Here is a 20,501-nt window from a genome sequence, read left to right as displayed (position 1 = left end):
CAATATCCCTGAGGAACATTGATGCGAAAATCCTCAATAAAATACTGGCAAACCAAATCCAACAGCACATCAAAAAGCTTATCCACCACGATCAAGTTGGCTTCATCCCTGGGATGCAAGGCTGGTTCAACATATGCAAATCCATAAACGTCATCCATCATATAAACAGAACCAAAGACAAAAACCACATGATTGTCCATGATTATCTCAATAGATGCAGAAAAGGCCTTCGACAAAATTCAACAGCCATTCATGCTAAAAACTCTCAGTAAACTAGGTATTGATGGGACTTATCTCAAAATAATAAGAGCTATTTATGACAAACCCACAGCCAATATCATACTGAATGGGCAAAAACTGGAAGCATTCCCTTTGAATACTGGCACAAGACAAGGATGTCCTCTCTCACCACTTCTATTCAATATAGTGTTGGAAGTTCTGGCCAGGGCAGTCAGGCAAGAGAAAGAAATATAAAGGGTTTTCAATTAGGAAAAGAAGAAGTCAAATTGTCCCTGTTTGCAGATGACATGATTGTATATTTAGAAAACCCCATTGTCTCAGCACAAAAGAAGCTGATAAGCAACTTCAGCAAAGTCTCAGAATACAAAATCAATGTGCAAAAATGGCAAGCATTCCTGTATGCCAATAGTAGACAAACGGAGAGCCAAATAATAAGTCAACTCCCATTCACAATTGCTTCAAAGAGAATAAAATACCTAGGAATCCAACTTACAAGGGATGTAAAGGACCTCTTCAAGGAGAACTACAAAATACTGCTCAATGAAATAAAAGAGGACACGAACAAATGTAAGAACATTCCAAGCTCATGGATCGGAAGAATCAATATCATGAAAATGACCATACTACCCGAGGTAATTTATAGATTCAATGCCGTCCCCATCAAGCTACCAATGACTCTCTTCACAGAATTGGAAAAACTATTTTAAAGTTCATATGGAACCCAAAAAGAGCCCACATTGCCAAGACAATCCTAAGCCAAAAGAACAAAGCTGGAGGCATCACGCTACCTGACTTCAAACTATGCTACAAGGCTATAGTAATCAAAACAGCATGGTACTGGTACCAAAACAGAGTTATAGACCAATGGAATAGAACAGAGCCCTCAGAAATAATACCACACATCTACAACCATCTGATCTTTGACAAACCTGACAGAAACAAGAAATGGGGAAAGGATTCCCTATTTAATAAATGGTGCTGGGAAAACTGGCTAGCCATATGTAGAAAGCTGAAACTGGATCCCTTCCTTATACCTTATACAAAAAAAGTGATTGAGTTTTAATTAAAGTTGCACTCTGAAATGGTGAAACTTTTATGCACTAGATTTATTAGAGAATAACTTCTTTTTAACTATTTTAAAAATTATTTTTAACTAATTGATTGGCTTTAAGTACTCTCACAGTGTTTTGCAACCATCACCACTGTCTCTTTCCAGAACTTTTGCATTTTCATTTGGTCCAAAATGTTTCTTAATTTCTCTTGAGATATCTTCTTTGACCTGTGTGTTTTTAAGAAGTATGTTGTTTAATCTCCAGATATTTTGGGGTTTTCCAACTATCTTTCTGTTACTGATTTCTAATTTAATTCCATTGTTTGAGAGCAGACATTTTATGATTTCTATTCTTTTGAATTTCTGAAGGTGTGTTTGATGGTGCAAAATGTGGTCTATCTTGGTGAATGTTCCATGTGAGTTTGAAGTTGTGTCAGTTTTTGCTTGATGCATTTTGATGCTTTGTTAGGCACCTACATGTACGGATCACTATGTCATCTTGTAGTATTGACTCCTTTATTATATGAGGCTCCTCTTTATCCCTGATAACTTTCTTGCTCTGAAGTCTGTTCTGTCTGAAATTAATATAGCTATTCCTGCTTTCTTTTGATTAGTATTAGCATTGTATATCTTTTTACTTTTAGTCTATATTTGTCTTTAGAGTGGCTTTCTTGTAAACAATATGTTTTTAGCTCCACTCTGACAGTATCTTTTAATTGGTATATTTATAACATTGATTTTTGAAGTGATTATTAATATAGTTGAATTAATATCTACTATATTCTTTACTATTTTCTATTTCTGTCTACTGTATTCTGTTTTCTATTGTTGCCCTTGTTCTTTGTTCCTATTTTTGTCTTTTATACTTTTTCTGCCTTTTCTTGTTTTAATTGAGCATTTATATGATTCCATTCTCTCTCCTTTCTTAACATATCAATTATGATTCTTTTTTAACTTTTAGTGATTGCTATTGAGTTTACACTATACATTTGTAGTTAATCTAAGTTACAAGTCTGCTTTCAAATTACACTATACCGGCTGGGTACAGTGGCTAACATCTGTAATCCCAGCACTTTGGGAAGCAGAGGCTGGCAGATCTGTTGAACCCAGGAGTTCAAGACCAGCCCGGGCAACATGGTGAAACCTTGTTTCTACAAGAAACACAGAAGTTAGCCAAGCATGCTGGTGCATCCCCCTGGTCCCAGCGACTTGGGAGGCTGAGGTGAGAGGATCACCTGAGCTTGGGGAGGTTGAGGCTGCAGTGGGCCATGATTGTGCCACTGCACTCCAGCTTGGGTGACAAAGGGAGACCCTGTCTCAAAAAAAATTATACTGTACTGCTTATATGATATTGTACTGCTTGCAATAGCACAATATTCCTAATCCCTCCTTCCCATCCCTTGTATCATTGCTGTCATTCATTTCACTTATTTTAGGTATATATAAGCATATATATATAAATATGAGCATATATATTCAAATACATTGCTGTTATTATTAAACTATATTCTGTTAAACCAATTACGACTAAGAAAAAAGTTTTAATTTACCCTCAATTATTCATTCTGTCATGCTCTTCCTTTCATGATGTAGATCCAAGTTTCTGACATACATGTTTTTCTTCTCTCCGAAGAACTTGTTTTAACATTTCTTGAAAGGTAGGTCTGCAGGCTGCAAATTCCCTCAATTTTTGTTTGCCTGAGAAAGTCTATTTCTTTTTCACTTTTGAAGGATAGTTTCACAGGGTACAGAATTCTAGGTGTGTGGTATTTTTTTTCTCTCAGTACTTTAAATATTTCACTATACTCTCTTCTTGCTTATGTAATTCCTAAGACATCAGAAGTAATTTTTATCTTTGCTACTCTGTAGGTACGATTTTTTTTCCTTGGGCTTCTTTGAATAATTTGTTCTTTCTCCTTGATTTTCCGAGTTTAAATATGATGCACCTAGGCATAGTTTTTTGACATTTACCCTGCTTGGTGCTCACTGAGCTTCCTGGATCTGGGTTTATGACTGACATTAAGTTGGGGAAATTCTCAGTTATCTTTGCTTCAAATATTGCTTCTGTTCCTTTTTCTCTTTCTTCTTCTTTTGGTATTCCCATTACATGTATTTACATCTTTCATGGTCGTCCCACAGTTTTTGTATATTCTTTTGAATATAAGTCTTTTTTTCTCTTTGCTTTTCTGTTTTGGAGGTTGCTATTGAGATATCTTGAAACTCAGAGATTCTTTCCTCAGCTGTGTCTTGTCTGTGAATGAGCCTATCAAAGACATTTTAAAATTTCTGTTCCAGTGTTTTTTTTTACTCTAGCATTTTTTCTTTAATTTTTTTCCCTGGAATTTCCATCTCTCTACATACCTTGTCCATTTGTTCTTACATGTTGTCTACTTTTTCCATTAGAGCCCCATAGCATATTAACCTTAGTTGTTTTAAACTTAGCATGTTTTCAAGATTCATTCATGTTGTAGCATACATCAGAACTTCGTTCCTTTTTAAAGCTGATTAATAATCTGTTGCAAGTATATGCCTCAATTTGTTTACCCATTCATCTGTGGCTGGAAATTGGGTTGTTTCCACCTTTTGGTTCTTGTAAACAATGTTGCAGTGAACATTGGCATACAAATATCTATTTGAATCCCTGTTTTCAGTTTGGCTATATAGCTAGGAGTGGAATCGCTGTGGTCATATAGTAATTGTATGTTTAGCTTTCTGAGAAGTCAGGATGTTTTCTATAGCAACCACATCATTTTATATTTCCACCAGCAATGCCTAAGTGTTGCAGTTTTTCCACATCTTTGCTAACACTTGTTATTTTCTGTTTTAAAAAAATAATTATAGCCATAGTAGTAGGTGTGAAATGATATTTTGTTGTGGTTTTGACTTGTATTTCCCTTCTAATGATATTGAACATCTTTTCATGTGCTTATTGCCCATTTGTATATACTCTTTGGAGAAATGTCTTATTTTCTCTAGTAGTAATTTAAATCGATTTAAGTAAAATTTACCTTGTCAGTGTCAAACTAAATTAAAGCAATGCTTAAGCTCTGTATGTATGAAAAATGTGGTCATATACCTCCTGACACTCCCATTCTCCAAGAAACAATAGCAACTTTTAAGTCCAACAGAAAGGGAATTTTTGTTTGATCTCATAATTCAGTGTAATTAGCCTAAACCTTCTTTTCATAGAAATTGTTTAAAACCTTATAAACATTGATTTATCTGTATACTGATGTTTCCCATTTCCCTATACTTAATGACTCTTGCCTTAATCTGTTCCTCAGAGTTCTAGTATATGGGGTTTTTCTAAGTAGCAGGCTTATATTTTAGTTTTATTTTGGTATCACTTTATTTTTGATAGGTTAAATGTTTAAACTTAATAATAGAAGCCAGTTGTCTCATACCGGTTGTCCTTGATAAAAAATCACTTTCTGTATTGGTATTTTTTCTCCTGAATTTAATAAATTCCACATTAGTGGTAATAAGTTGAGGCCTAGAACATGTGTCCTATTATAAATGAACAATTGGATATCATTAGGTTGTCCCCCCTGTCCTTTGTACATTTATCTTTAGGTGTGTTAATCCATTCAGTAGACACATTAATGAGCACTGGTTGAAGTATAATATTGGAGGAAGTAAGGCTTGTTGACCTCAGCAAGGAGTTTAATACCTCTAATTAAATTAGATAGTCGACAGTCAGTATAAAGAAATAGCCATGCCTCTGGCAAGCTAGAATTATTTATGACTCTGGTCCTTTGCTTTAAACTTGGTAGGATAAAATCATTTATATCTATTTTATAGAAACTAATTTTAGTTTTGACTTTTTATTTAAAATATGTGATTTGTAAATTATTTTCAAACATTTTATTTTCTCAGAATGAGAAGTAAATATCCTTGGACCTATTTAAATGTAGCATTTATATTTCTTGTGAAGAGAAGCTTTTTCAAGGCTCAAGACAGTAGCAGCAGAATATTTATAACATAGACTATACTTCTTGAGCAGATTAGCCAAACATTCAGTTTAGCTAAGTTTCTCTTAGAATTGTTGTACCACCATATAAAAATCCTGATATAACCCCAGTCCAAGCAATCTGTTCTATAAATTATCTCTACTTGAGGAAGATTGATGGAAAATGGTTAAAAATAATTTCCACTTAGCTGAGTGTATTCACCCCTAAAAATCAAAAGTGCTGCAAGCATTGGTGTAAAGTGTTCACAGGAGCCTCTCTTATTTCCTCTGTCTCCTTGTTCTAGCCACTTGCTGATACTCTGCTTCATAGGTAGCTGAATCATCCTTTTAGAAGTTTGATGAAGATCAAGTTGAGATAATTGTAACATACTTAGTTGAACTCTCTAGTCTATCTTTCATTTCCTGGACCCCCCCAAAATAGGGGGAAAGAAGCACTTTATTTAAGTCCATTTCCTCTGAATTACTATTAGTGTAATGGAAGGTGTTTCCTTTTCTGTCTTGAAGTTTAGTCACAATAGTTGTGCAAATAAATGAACCTTGTAGTGCTGCTTGGTCTGATTTTTTATTTTACGTCTGTTTTTCTTTATTTTGGACAGAAATATAAGATACTTTCCAAAGAACTATATACTAAATATAGTCTGGAAAATGAATTTGTTCAAAAAACAAATTTAAGGAATAATTTTTAGATTTTTTCATTATTTTAGTAAAAGTGAAGTTAGGATTATATTTAATAAATGCTGTGAAATTATACTTATTGTTTGAGTCCCAAATATAATAACCTTATAGAGGAAACTGCTCCTAACTCCAATTTTTGCATATATACTCCTGATGACAAGAATAGAGGATTGAGAAAACAGAAAATATCAATGGTTCAGTACAAGTTTATCTCACCACAGTAAATGTTATGTGGGTGAGATAGCAGAGGCCTCTCATTGTATAGGAAATAAAACTTTTTTTTTTCTTTTTTTTTCTTTTTCCTTTTTTTTTTTTTTTTTTTTTTTTTGAGACAGAGTCTCACTCTGTCACCATGATGGAGTGCAATGGTGCAATCTCTGCTCACTGCAAACTCCACCTCCTGGGTTCAAGTGATTCTCCTGACTCAGCCTCCCGAGTAGCTGGGACTACAGGCATGCACCACCACACCCAGCCAGTTCTGGTATTGTTAGTAGAGACAAGGTTTCACCATGTTGGCTAGGATGGTCTCGATCTCTTGACCCCATGATCCGCCCACCTCAGCCTCCCAAAGTGCTGGGATTACAGGCGTGAGCCACCGCACCCAGCTGGGAATAAAACTCTAATTCCTCACTATGGCCCTACGTAATTTGGCCCCACCAGCCGCCTACCTCTAGATCTCATCTCCTGTCTTTTTTCTTTTCATTTACCATAATCTGGTCTCACTGACTGTCATTCTAACCTTCCAACATGTCAAACTCATTCACATCTTAAGGGCTCTGTACACTTACTACTGTCTCGGTTTGAAATGTTTTTTATCCACATTATCGGACTTCCTCATTCTAATTGTTCTGTTCTTAAACTGATGTGACAGTTTCTTAGAAAGACCTTTTTAGACCATCCTAGCTAAATAAGCCCCCTCCTACTCAGGAACTTTATCACATTACCCTATATTATTTTCTTTATAGATTTATCACCGTGTAGGTTTATCTAGTTTATTTTTGTATATGTTTATCTGACTTCTCCCACTAGAATATCAAGGTCATGAGAACCAGGACTTTGTCTCTTTTGCTTACTGCTATATCTCCAGCACCTAGTACCAGGCCTATTGGCATTTAACAAATGTTTGTTCAGTGAATTACCACAGCTACCACAGCCACAAATCAAAAGATCTATAGACACCTTTGTCTTAGTGACACACTTATCAAAGTGACATATTTAAATAAATGCCATAACTGCAGATAGTTCTGTTTTTATGCTATGTACTAGGTAATGATAGGAAAAAAATGCAACTTAAGTATCTTTTCAATAGTCACCAGTATTTATTGAATGCCCACTCTGCTTAGGCATAGTATTGGATGCTGTGCCTGTTGTTTTCAAGAAACTTCTCCCGATTGCTAAAAATGAATAATCTAAACAGCAAGTGAATGTAGGAAAATATGTATGACTGCTAGAAAGTATATTAAAACATGTTTTCTCACATGATTGAGGGCTATATCACAGAGTGTGTTTTACTAAGTGTGAGTGCCTGAAAGATGGGGGAAAGAATGGGGACTTGGGGCAGTAAGAATACTAAGTTCGTTTCTACATATATACCCCTATCTCCTGAAGTAACTGCCTAACCTAATTAACTTCTGTATGTTCTTCAGCTTTTAGTTCAAGAGCTATTATAGATCCATGCCCTTTGTTATTTGTATTCAGAAAAGTATATTAATTTTTAGAGCATCATTTGTATTTTTAAATTATTTATTTATTTATTTATTGTATTGTTATTTTACTCTGGCTCCTCCACTGTACACAAAGGTTCGAGAGCAGAGACCATGTCTCTTTTTACTCATTGTTGTATCTGCAAAAGCTAGCATTTGGTCAGCTCTCATTATTTGAATGAAAGAAGGTGGATATGAAGGAGGGAGGGAGGGAAGAGAGAAAAGACTTTTAAGACCTCATGAATTAGTATGTATGGTATATGGGATGAGTAGCATGTGATCTAGGACTATGCCTAAGCAGAGTGGGCATTCAATAAATACTGGTGACTATTGAAAAGATACTTAAGTTGCATTTTTTTCCTATCATTACCTAGTACATAGCATAAAAACAGAACTATCTGCAGTTATGGCATTTATTTAAATATGTCACTTTGATAAGTGTGTCACTAAGACAAAGGTGTCTATAGATCTTTTGATTTGTGGCTGTGGTAGCTGTGGTAATTCACTGAACAAACATTTGTTAAATGCCAATAGGCCTGGTACTAGGTGCTGGAGATATAGCAGTAAGCAAAAGAGACAAAGCAGTAGAGGAATAGGAAGGAAAGCACGAAAAAGGAATATAGTACTTTTTTTAAAAAATGAAGAGCTCATTAGAGATGTAGTAAGGAAAATAGAGGGAATCAAAAAAGACTAAAAGACTATCAGATTTTAATCCTGAGTGATTATAATTAGTTGTTAGGTACTTTTAACACAAATGGAGAAGTCAGGAGGATAAGCTGATTTAGTGAGAGACATAATACAGTTCCTTTATAAGAATTCTAGTCTCCAGCCCCAGATAAATGATATTATATGGCACTGAGGAAATCTAGAATTGACTCTGGAATTCCTGTTGGTAATCATGGAGAATGAGTACATTGCCATAAGGTGAATGTCTTAGTCCATTCAGGCTGATATAACAAAAATACCATAGACTGAATGGCTTATAAACCACAGAAATTTATTTCTCACAGTTCTGGGGGCTGAGAAATCTAAGATCAAGATGCTCACAGATTCATTGTCTGCTGAGGGACCACTCCCTCATTCACAGATGACCATCTTCTCATTGTAACCTTATATATAATAGCAGAAGAGTCAAGTAAGCTCTCTGGGGTCTCTTTTGTAAGGACACTAATCCGTTATAAAGGAACCCTCATAACCTAATCACCTCCCAGAGTCCCCTATCTTCCAATACCATCGCATTGAGGGGTAAGGATTTCAGGATATGAATTTGGGGGGGTGGGCAGGATGCAAACATTCAGTCTGTAGCAATGGGTAAACATCTGATTTACACAAAAGAACACGGAGCAGGCCATAGACTATAGAAATTAACCAACATTCATGAGCTTCATGTCAGTGCCTGGCAAAATAGGATTATTAAACAGATGGTTTGTGAGCACTTAGATAATGAAGTGTAGTGATCACTAGGAGCCACCATGAGTTCACCATAACAAATCACATCAAACTAACTTAATTTGTTTTAATAGGATTACTAGATTAGGGAAAACCATAGACTGCAATAAAGCATTTAACTAAGTTGCTTGTTGTGGACAAGTTGAAGAAATGTGGTCTTCGTAACAGTTTGGTAAGTATATTCATGAATGATTGTATAATCATATTCATAGCACGTAAGTTAATTATTTAACAAGAAGCAATATAGGGAGGTGGTTACAGTATAGGTTCTGGAACCAGCCTGCCTGGGTTTGAATCCTGGCTCTGCCACTTACTATTTGTGACCTTAGGTGAGTTACTTCATCCTTTTAAGCTTCAATTCCTCACCTGTAAAAATAGGGATAATAGTATTGTTGTGGAAATTTAATGAATTGTCACAAACAGTAAGGACTTAATAAATACCTTTAATAAATATAGGATGTGGATTTTTTTAACCAGGAGGAAAGCGTATAATGACTTGCTATAAGGCTCTTAACCAAGCCTGTCCCATTTGACACTTTTGTCCAAAATGTAAATGAAGACACTGGAATTTCAACTCAAGGATAGCCCAAATCTGGCAGAGTGCCAGCACATGAATAGCAGAGTCAGGTTAACAATAGACCTTCATAGGCTTAAAGATAATCTGAACCTGGCAAGGGAAAATTATGAAATCCCTTCTTTAGTTCTAGCAGTCAGTTGTACCTGCTTAAAAGAACTTGGTAAGAAAAAGACTTAGAAGCTTGAATTGACTACAAGTTCCATTTAAGCCATCACTTTTAAAATGCAGAAAGTAATTTATTGAACAGACCAAAGGAAGAAACAGCCCCATTGTGGGTTTGCTGTATTATCCAGAGCGTGTGTTGATACTGTATTCTGTTCCATACACAAGTTTAATAGAAACATTAGTAAACTGAAACTGTAACCCAAGATAATGAATATGTTTGTTAAGAGGAGCTAAGAAGAACCCTTTTAACCTGGAAAAGGAAAGGTGAGATGTATATTAGACTGATCTTCAGATAACGGAAAAGATAATATATAGAATACAGATTGGATTTATTTGGTAAGACTCATTTTGGAAGAGCTAGCATCTGGAAGACAGTTTGACAGTTTTTAGCTTAGTATTAACATGTTCTAATGATTGTAGCTCTTTAAAAATGAAATGGGGGCCAGACGCGGTGGCTCACACCTGTAATCCCAGCACTTTGGGAGGCTGAGGCCAGCGGATCACCTGAGGTCAGGAGTTCAAGACCAGCCTGGCCAACATGGCAAAACCCTGTCTCTACTAAAAATAAAAAATTAGCTGGGCATGGTGGTAGGCGCCTGTAATCCCAGCTACTTGGGAAGCTGAGGCAAGAGAATCACTTGAACCCAGGAGGCAGAGGTTGCAGTATGCCGAGATCGTACCATTGCACTCCAGCCTGGGCAACAAGAGTGAACTCCGTCTCAAAATAAATAAATAAGAAATGGGTTGATTTGTGAATTCATAAAATCCCCAACCTTAGAAGTATTCAAGCAGAGGCAGGGTGTCTACTTATCAGGCATATGGTGGCACAGCTTCTGTATTAGGTGGGAAACTAGAACTTTAAGGTCTCTTCCAGTATTAACATTCTAGTGTATTTGAGGACTTCACTTGTACACACGTTGAATTTCATTTAGCTGCTTTGTCTTCTTCAATTAATAATAGTCATCTGTAGCCTATGTTATGTATCTTGAGTTCCAAAATGACTTCAGTAGCAGTTGAAAGAAAGTTAGAAGAGTAGTTTGGTTGCCAATCATTTTAACAGACCTATCCCATGTACACAAGTCTTCTTCTCTATTTCAGAAATGAATTAGCATCTGGGTCAATAAACATATAAGTAGCAACTTCTTCGGTGGTTTTGGAGTATAGCAAAACCTACTGGTTATCCATAGGACACAATCTTTTTTTTCTTTCTTTGAGATGGAGTCTAACTGTGTCGCACAGGCTGGAGTGCAGTGGCATGATCTCAGCTCTCTGCAACTTCTACCTCCCAGTTTCAAGGAATCCTCCCTCCTCAGCCTCCTGAGTAGCTGGGATTACAGGTGTGTGCCACCACACCTGTCTAATTTTTGTATTTTTAGTAGAGACGGGATTTCACTATGTTGGCCAGGCTGGTCTCAAAACTCCTGACCTCAGGTAATTCGCCTGCCTCGGCCTCCCGGAGGGCTTAGATTGCAAGTGTGAGCCACCACACCCTGCCCCATAGGACACAATCTTGTAAGTCCATAGAGAGGAATACATAAAATCAATATTAAATAATATATTAAGTATGTCAAACATACATATGCCTGAAATTTCTATTAATGCTTAACCATTAAAAATTGATTCTTTCAGTAGTCTTTCAAAAATTCCCAAGTCACATAGCAATGATTAGCAATTTCTCAATTTGTATCTAATTACCTTATAATAGATTTTAAAGATATAAAAACATGCCTCATTATAACAGCCTAAAATAATTACTTTTTTAGCATTTGAATGTAAATGATAAGGGATTTCATGAAGCTTTTCCCTTAAAATGTTTGAACATATTTAGAATGACTTTGTTATGTACATAGTTCTATGCCAGAAATCTTCATTACAAGAGCTTGGCAAAAATATGTTGCTCTTTTCCATTAAACTTATTTAACAGACTTTTAATATCATACAGAAGATATTTGAACAAGCTTCAGTTATAAAAGTACGCTTGCCCTTTTTTTCTCGTTTCTTTAGATAAGTGGACACTAGAAATTATAGATAGTTTTGGCAAGAGTTCAAGGGTTAATGTAGCAGATAAATAAAAGGAATTTTCTGTAAATTGAGACCTGCATTATTTCAGTTGTCTTGTCTTTCCTTACCTAACTCATTTAATTTTAAAAAGTAAATACCTAAATTCTTCCTGACAGTGTGCTCAGCTTTTACTATCGTTTATTACTTCAATTATACTTGATATCACTTAGAACAATCTGCCATTTGGAAATCTCAGTATAGCCTGGAGCTTAGTATTAGATCTGGCTGCTATTGTAACATGTACAGCATATGACATTAATGTATCAAAATTAGATTGGATCATCCCTCCTGGTTAAATTTATTTCACATTTCTTTTGTATTCAGTTAACATAAACCTATTAGGGAAGCTGACACATGGGGATGGCTGTATAGGAAGGATATTTTTAAAGTATTTTGATTAAAAAATGAAATTATGAAGCCATGGCTTTTCTGAGTTGTGTAATCTTTTTTGCTTTTTAAAAATGTCACAAAGCCCAAGTCTCACACGTTTATATTATTCAACTTGTGTATGTATATAAGGAGTTACTCCAGGATTAAGGAGTGACAGAAGAGAGGCTTTCACTAATTGGACTTAACTCCTCTCTTTGTTTAAGTCATATTTTAAGTTCTTTTTCTTACCCTATGTTCATCCTTAAGCCAAAATAAATGACGTATTTCTGAAATAGAAATTGCCCGTATGTTAGATGATAGCGTAAATATTGATGACAGTTATCCCAGGTTTACTCTTCTAAACCTTTCCACCTGCCGTGTGTCTAGTTATCTGAAACTAATGGAAATCCCGTGTAAGATCTGCACTAAAAGTCAACTCAAATGCTCACAGTGGCAGAATCAATAAATGCACTAGTATAATGAAATTTTATAATAAAATGCATTATTCTATAGCATTCTCTCTGAAGAAAACTCAAGACTAAAGGGCATTAAGTTCATTTTTTTAATACCTTATCAGAAATCCAATTTCTGAATGTTTTATATTTTTACAGTTTTAATTATCATAATGTTAACTGTCTCTGATTGCCAGAAACACCTTTGTAAGCAAGCACCACAAACATTTAAATAACATCTTGAGGGTCTAACAATTCTCAAGACATCTATTTGGAAGAATATTTCAGTTTCATAGGCAAAGAAAACCTGGAAATGAATTTGTTAAACCAAATATAATCAACTTTCTCGTACTCAATTGGGGATTATCCAATCTATGAGTTATTTACTACCTTTTTTAAAACAATCTTTTAAAAGATCTGTTAGTGGAGAATTGGTGCAGTTGCTGGTTAAGGAGAGTATTTGGGCTATATGTGAATCTTTTTAAATCTAAGTTATCTGTTTCCCATTGATTATTGACAATTGAAATTATCTGGTCTTCTGCAGTGTCTCCTAATGTTTTTGAATGTTTGTGTTTCATATGTAAAACTGATCAAGCGCAATTTAACAATTTTTTAATTTCGTTTTTCCCCTTTTTATGTTGTATGTGACTGTAGGACTGTACTTAAAGAGCTTTTAAAGCAGTATAAATTATTTTCTTGTTTTTTCAGTTGAGACATTTGGGAAATGATGAAGTGCACATTGTTTGGTCAGAGCATACTAGAGACTACAGGAGAGGAATTATTCCCACAGAATTTGGTGATGTCCTTATTGTAATATATCCAATGAAAAATCACATGTTCAGTATTCAGATAATGAAAAAACCAGAGGTAAGAACTCCTTATCTTCCATTTTAATAATAGATTTTGGTTCTATAGGGGTTCATTGGTTTTTTTCCATATTACAGAATAAAATTTGGAGTAGGCATCAAGTTGCGAAAGTGAGGGTAAATGTAACATAGACCTTGGTAGCTACATGGATTGCCTAAACCTGGTTCAGAAGGAGCTAAAACAGAATAAATAGCAAGAAACTGTGTTCAAATGGGGAATTTGGGTAGGTAGTGCCAGAGTGAAAGTTCCTTTGTACCAAGCTCAAAAAGGACTTACCTTTTATTAAGAGAACAATTACAGTTTCCTAAAAAACACAGCAAGAAGTAACATTTCCTTTAGAATAGGAATATATGATTCCTATATTTTTAGTTGTTACATCTTATTAAGATTACATCATTATTAGTCATGTCAATAAATGAGGATTCTACAAATTGAAAAAAATAAGCCAAATGGTTCAGTCACCTATCCTATAGTTGGATGTCTTATATATACACCGTAAAATTCAAACACACTATTGCAGAAATATTTTCTTCAAGGATAATAAAAGTTTGGTAGTATTTTTGGTGTGTTTCTTCCCTTTTTTAAACTGAATTCTTCAGTTTCTAGAAAACCTACATTTGACAATTGATTATGAATCTTCAGAATTCCTTGAATTGTATTGTTTCTCATGTTTGAATTTCTTATGTATGAATTTAGGTTTCTTCAGGGTTCACCTAAACCAGAGGTCAGCAGACTGTGGCCCATAGCCTGGTTTCATACAACCCACAAGCTAAGAATGTTTCTGTTTTGGTTTTGGGGTTTTCTATATTTTTAAAGAGACGTTTTTTATTGTTGTTGTTGGTTTTGTTTTGGCTTTTGGTTTTTTTGAGATAGAGTCTTGCTCTCGCTCTGTTGCCCAGGCTGGAGTGCGGTAGCGCAATCTCAGCTCACTGCAACCTCCGCCTCCTGGGTTCAAGCAGTTCCCTGTCTCAGCCTCCCGAGTAGCTGCTACTACAGGTGCCTGCCCCCATACCCAACTAATTTTTCTATTTTTAGTAGAGACAGATTTTCACCATCTTGGTCAGGCTGGTCTCGAACTCTCTACCTCAGGTCATCAGGCCTCCCAAAGTGCTGGGATTACAGGCGTGAGCCACCGCACCCAGCCTTAAAGAGTTAAAAAAAAAAAAAAAAAAAAAAAGGAAGAATATACAACAGAGAGAACATGTGACCACAAAATCTAAAATATTTACCATCTTATCCAGAGCTTATGTCCTTGCCTTCAGCTGCCATTTATGCCAACCTTATTCAAACAGAATTTCTAAGTTTTGAAACTGTGAGTGAGTCACCTCACAAAAATAACATTTAATTATCAAAACATAGATTTTTTTCTAGTAAACTATGTAATGAGGATTTTAGGTTCTGTAGTAAAGCTAGTGTCACACAAAAATAATGAAGAACTAACTTCTAGGCTATAGTGTTGACTTTTTGTATACAACTGAAACTAGTAAAATTTGAAAATTGGCTAAGTGTGTAAATTATTTACTCAGTTACATGAAGAATATAGTTCTTTTGAATAGACACCCTATAAACCTTTGGCATTTTTTGTTTATTGTCCTAGTATGAGTGACGCATCATAGAAAAGAATTGAATTCAAATAGTATTTTTACTGAAGGAAGAACTAAAGCAGCAGCAAAAATACTTTTGGATACAAAGTATCTTGATTGCTCTTATTTACAATCTGTCTATAATTTGAATATAAAATTATGTTCTGATTTCTCAATCAGGTTCCCTTCTTTGGTCCCCTTTTTGATGGTGCTATTGTGAATGGAAAGGTTCTACCCATTATGGTTAGAGCAACAGCTATAAATGCAAGCCGTGCTCTGAAATCGCTGATTCCGTTGTATCAAAACTTGTATCCTTTTTTTAACGTAATGGTTTCTACTCTAATGTATGTCTACTCACAAAGGTAAATATTTCTTATGTATTGTTAAAGCCTTTTATTTTCTAGGGTTTTTTTAATTATTAATTTTTATAGAAATGGAGTATCATTATGTAGCCCTGGCTTATCTCAAACTCCTGGGCTCAAGTGATTGTCCCACCTCAGTCGGCCTCCTAAAGTGCTGGGATTACAGGTGTGAACCACTGCACCCAGCCTGAGTCTCTATTTATTGATGTATAGATGGTGGAGTTCCTCCCCAATGTTGGAGCATTTATGATATTTGAATGATGTATTTTCTTTCACATGCTTTTTTTTTTTTTTTTGAGATGGAGTGTCACTTTTGTCACCCAGGCTGGAGTGCAATGGTGAGATCTTGGCTCACTGCAACCTCCAACTCCGAGGTTCAAGCAATTCTTCTGCGTCAGCTTCCCAAGTAGCTGGGATTACAGGTGTCCACCACCATGCCCAGCTAGTTTTTGTATTTTTAGTAGAGACGGGTTTTCACCATGTTGGCCATGCTGGTCTCGAACTCCTGACCTCAGGTGATCCGCCCGCCTCAGCCTCCCAAAGTGCTGGGATTACAGACCTGAGCCACTGTGCCCAGCCCTCTTTTACATACTTTTAATCAGTACTAATCTTTTGGTTAATTAGAGTCTCATTATGTGTCAGGTACTCTACTACTCTGGAGTTGCAGAAATAATCAAAACAGTCTTTGCAAATAATTCAATCTAGTTGGGGAAACATACTATGTTCAGCATACATGTTTTAATAGAGATATGGGCAGGTATTCCAGAAGTATAGTAACAAGGGGTCTCTCACCTGGATGGGGTGGTATTGTCAGGAAACATTTCTGAAAAAGTGAGGATTGTAGCAATTTTGAAGGACAAATAAGAGTTAATCAGGTGGATGAGCCTAAGAGCCTTCCAAGCAGAGGGAACAACATAATCAGAGACATGGAGGTATGAGAAGATGTGGAATATTTAAGAGCATAACTTCCAGAGCCAGATTGCCTAAACTCACATGCTGGCCATGCTTTCTTAGCTGTGTAGCCTTGGGAAAATAATTTAACCTTTTTGAGCCTGAGTTTTCTTGTCTATAAAATGAGAATGATAAGAATATCTAGCTCATGGTGTTATGACAACTAATGAGTCAATATGTATAAAGCTCTTAAAACAATGCCTGGCACACAACATACACAAAGTTTTAAATTTTAAATTGTTTTCTGATATTCCTTTCTAAAATGAATTATTTATGTTTTTCATATGCTTTTTTTATATGATTTAAGACATTTTATTTTTTATAATAAACTGTAAATGATAAGCTTTAAAGGAAGGTTTTTAAAAATATCTTATGTTCCAGTCCACATGAAATAGATTTATTATCTTAACTTAGTAGTCTACCATGTACATTTTCTTCTTTTGATGAAAATTGACTTAAGCAATCTGATTACTCTGTAACTTCTCATGTATTCTGACACAGTGAAATGGAATTGCAGGTGGATCATGGTATGTTACACTGATGAAGCTTAATGACATTTCTGTGGTACTTCTTTTTCATAGCATTTATATCTTCACTAACTTTAAATTGAAAACTCATATTTGAAGTAGTCATTTTAGTGAAACGATAAGGACTAAAATGGACCTTGAATTGTTAACAAAAGTATAATTTGGAGACATCCACTAAATAGAGATTTATCAATTGAAAAGAAATTTCGGTAGGCAAGTTCAGTGAGTAGTATGGACATAGCGAGTTTATTTCTAAGTCACTTGTCTTTGACTATACAGTCTGTTGATTGTTTCTGAAGATTATTTTGAAGACTGTATTGTCTGTTGATTGTTTGAAGCATCAGGAGGAACTATTCAAGAAGACCCTTGAGTTTTTGTGAACCCTGCTGAGCTCAGCCAGCAATCAGTTTCATTTCCTTTACCTTTGGGGCCTGGAATCTTGAGTCTTTTCACCAGATGTGAACAAACTATGATTCATGAAACCCATACTCACAGCTTACCATTGATAAGGTCCACACATACCATGTGCCTTTTTTAGGAATTACAGCATCATTCCCTAGACACAGTATCTTTTTCCTTTAAACAAAACAAGGTGCTTACTGACAAATTCTTACTTTCCTAATCTACTTTTTCTTTTTTTTTTTTTTTTTTTTTTTTTTTTTTTTTTTTTTTTTTTTTTTTTTTTTGAGACGGAGTCTCGCTCTGTCGCCCAGGCTGGAGTGCAGTGGCCGATCTCAGCTCACTGCAAGCTCCGCCTCCCGGGTTTACGCCATTCTCCTGCCTCAGCCTCCCGAGTAGCTGGGACTACAGGCGCCCGCCACCGCGCCCGGCTAGTTTTTTGTATTTTTTTTAGTAGAGACGGGGTTTCACCATGTTAGCCAGGATGGTCTCGATCTCCTGACCTCGTGATCCGCCCGTCTCGGCCTCCCAAAGTGCTAGGATTACAGGCTTGAGCCACCGCGCCCGGTCTAATCTACTTTTTCTAAATTTTTATTATTCTGATTTTTATGTCATTGTAATACAGGTTGGATATCCCTTCTCTGAAATTCTTGAGACCAGAAGTGTTTCAGATTTCAGATTTTTCTGATCTGAATACCTGAAATCTGAAATCCTCCAATGAATGCTTCCTTTGAGTGTCATGTCAGAGCTCAAAAGTTTCAGATTTTGGAGCATTTTAGATTTCAGATTTTCAGCTTAGGGATACTCAACCTGTACTTCCATAAAAGCTTTGTAGTTTTAATCTGTTTATTGGAGTATACTTTTCAGTTTGTTGTCTCTTGAATATCTCTAGAACAGTAGCTAATCTTATGTGGAATATACAGGTTATTACCCATAAACTTTATCCACTTTGTTAGCTTCATCAAGGATGTTTACTCTCTGACTTTTGCCTCTTTCACAATTCACTGTATCCTAATGTCCATTCTGAGAGTTAGTGTCCTCTGTCATTTCATTAAAGGTGCAATTGAAAGTGGAGTGCAGAGGTAGATATGGAAGAGTTTGCACTTTCTTGTGTAAATAAATGTCTTAGGTCTTTTTGGGAAGTGGTGAGATCAATTAGATTGTAATGCAAAACTATTTGCCTCTTATGTCATAAAATAGGAACTCAACTTATTGAACAAGCACAGACTTTCTGACCTGAGGTACAACAACATTTAAGATGCACTCCTTACCAAGTAGTTTTAAAATGCAAACTCAAGAGTTTTGGGAATATGGCTTAATTTTTTTTCTACATCCCAGTTCATAGTCTTCTATTTCAGACTTCATATTACACTAGAGGTATATAAAATCTGGCTTTGCAGTTAGAAAGCATTAATTTTTAACTCAAGCTCTGCCTTGTGATCTTGGCCAAGTCACGGAATCTCTGAACCTCACTTTTTTCAACTGTAAAAAAGATGCTAATAACCATCTTAGAATTGTTGTGAAGATTAAATGAGTTAATGAACTCGGATGTACTTAGTAAATGTAATCATAAGTTACATTATTTTGTGCAATGATTAATCCTGTTATGTGTAAAGATTACAGTCAATATAAAACAAGTCTACCCAACACCAAGGAATTGCCTAATTGGGTTTTTATGTTTGGTTGATTGGTAGGTTGATTGATTGGGTTGGATTTTTCAGGCCTACTTCATCATGTTTTTAATAGCCAATCTTGCTGAGATGTAATAGATACCACATTGGAGAAAATTGACGAAAATAGTAAACATGAATACTTTATTTAAACACAAAATCTGAAGTTTTCTACCAGCAAAATTACTTCTGGGACACAGAGTAAATACATTAAATCATGTAGATCAAAAAATTTTTCTTGACTTGGAATCTTGAGTTTAGAAACGGCAGGAAATTGTTTTCCCATACTACCTGGGTGTAGTATATATACCTAGTGTAGTATGTATATACATGCAGCAAAGGCTAGTAGTATCTCTACTTAATACATACTTACATATATATATTATAAATATGTATATTATGTACAAAGTTCTATATTCTAAATGTTGGGGGGAAATTACTTCATACAGGTGGATGATTTGATTTTCAAATGAACATTTATAAATAAACAACTAGACATTTGTATTTTAAGATATTGAAATGCAGGTACATCTATCTTAATTTTAAATAAATACTTGTTTCAGAAACATAATGTATTAAATTTTAAGATGTACGTTTTTGAAATATCAGATTAAGTTATTAAGGAAAAAATGAAGCATTCTAAAATTGGTCAACAATTTAGTTAACATAAATTACAACAGAAATTGCGATACAAGTAGGCTTTGGAAACCAGCAGTTAATCCTTTACTCCTCATAAAAGAAATGAAGGGATTAAAAAAAAAAATCAACTTGATTATATTTGGGTAATTGTACTGCTGTGTCAGTTATTTTATGCCCAATAAAAGTACCCACTAAGATTCCACAGCATAAATTGTGCTATTTATGATCATTAAATACAGTTTAAATTTTATCCTAGGAACATCTTCTGTAACCATGAATCTAATGTTGTTCACTAAATGGGGCAATATTGATTGTCATATGCTACCCAAATCGATCATGCCGGCAGCCAGAATTACAGTAATCTGTCCATATTGATGACTGTCTTTCCAGCTGAAACCTCTCCTTCACTTCATTTGTTTCTTACATTACTTGTACTGGAAAAGCATTTTCTTACAACCTTGATTTTGTCAGCTAGGTACTTTTTTTTTCAGGCAGGGGAGGGGTCTGGAGCTTAATTTGTTAGTTTGATCATGCAATTAGAATTGAAATGCAACACTGGGGAGGAAAACCAAGCAGATTCTGTGTAACCATTGGACCAGAGAAGTATTTCAGCTTTAATTCTAGCCATCATTTATTAGCTACTTATTGAAAGGGTGTTCATGGTTTTTTGTTTCTGTTTTTGCAGTGGGAATCATAATCCCAAATTATTAATTTCATGACCTCAGCCATCATAGATTCTATTCTTAAATAAAAATTTTAAAGTAATTATTTCTTTTGATCCTAAAGACATT

The 20,501-nt window shown here is 35.2% G+C and overlaps 1 protein-coding gene across 8 annotated transcripts in view; it reads left to right on the top strand.

The window, feature by feature from the left end:
• RALGAPA1 (Ral GTPase activating protein catalytic subunit alpha 1) overlaps positions 1 to 20,501 on the top strand; it is a 276,648-nt gene that overhangs the window by 229,117 nt on the left and 27,030 nt on the right. For all 8 annotated transcript variants that reach the window (XM_007986490.3, XM_007986488.3, XM_037983898.2 and 5 more), the window contains 2 exons: positions 13,421 to 13,579; positions 15,343 to 15,470. In XM_007986490.3, coding sequence (XP_007984681.1) covers positions 13,421 to 13,579; positions 15,343 to 15,470 — 287 coding nt within the window. The remainder of the gene's footprint in view (positions 1 to 13,420; positions 13,580 to 15,342; positions 15,471 to 20,501) is intronic.

Source organism: Chlorocebus sabaeus, chromosome 24 (assembly GCF_047675955.1).
Source record: "Chlorocebus sabaeus isolate Y175 chromosome 24, mChlSab1.0.hap1, whole genome shotgun sequence".
Classification (NCBI taxonomy): Eukaryota; Metazoa; Chordata; class Mammalia; order Primates; family Cercopithecidae; genus Chlorocebus; species Chlorocebus sabaeus.
Note: the sequence above shows the minus strand (reverse complement) of the source record. Positions and strands in the feature narration are given on the sequence as shown.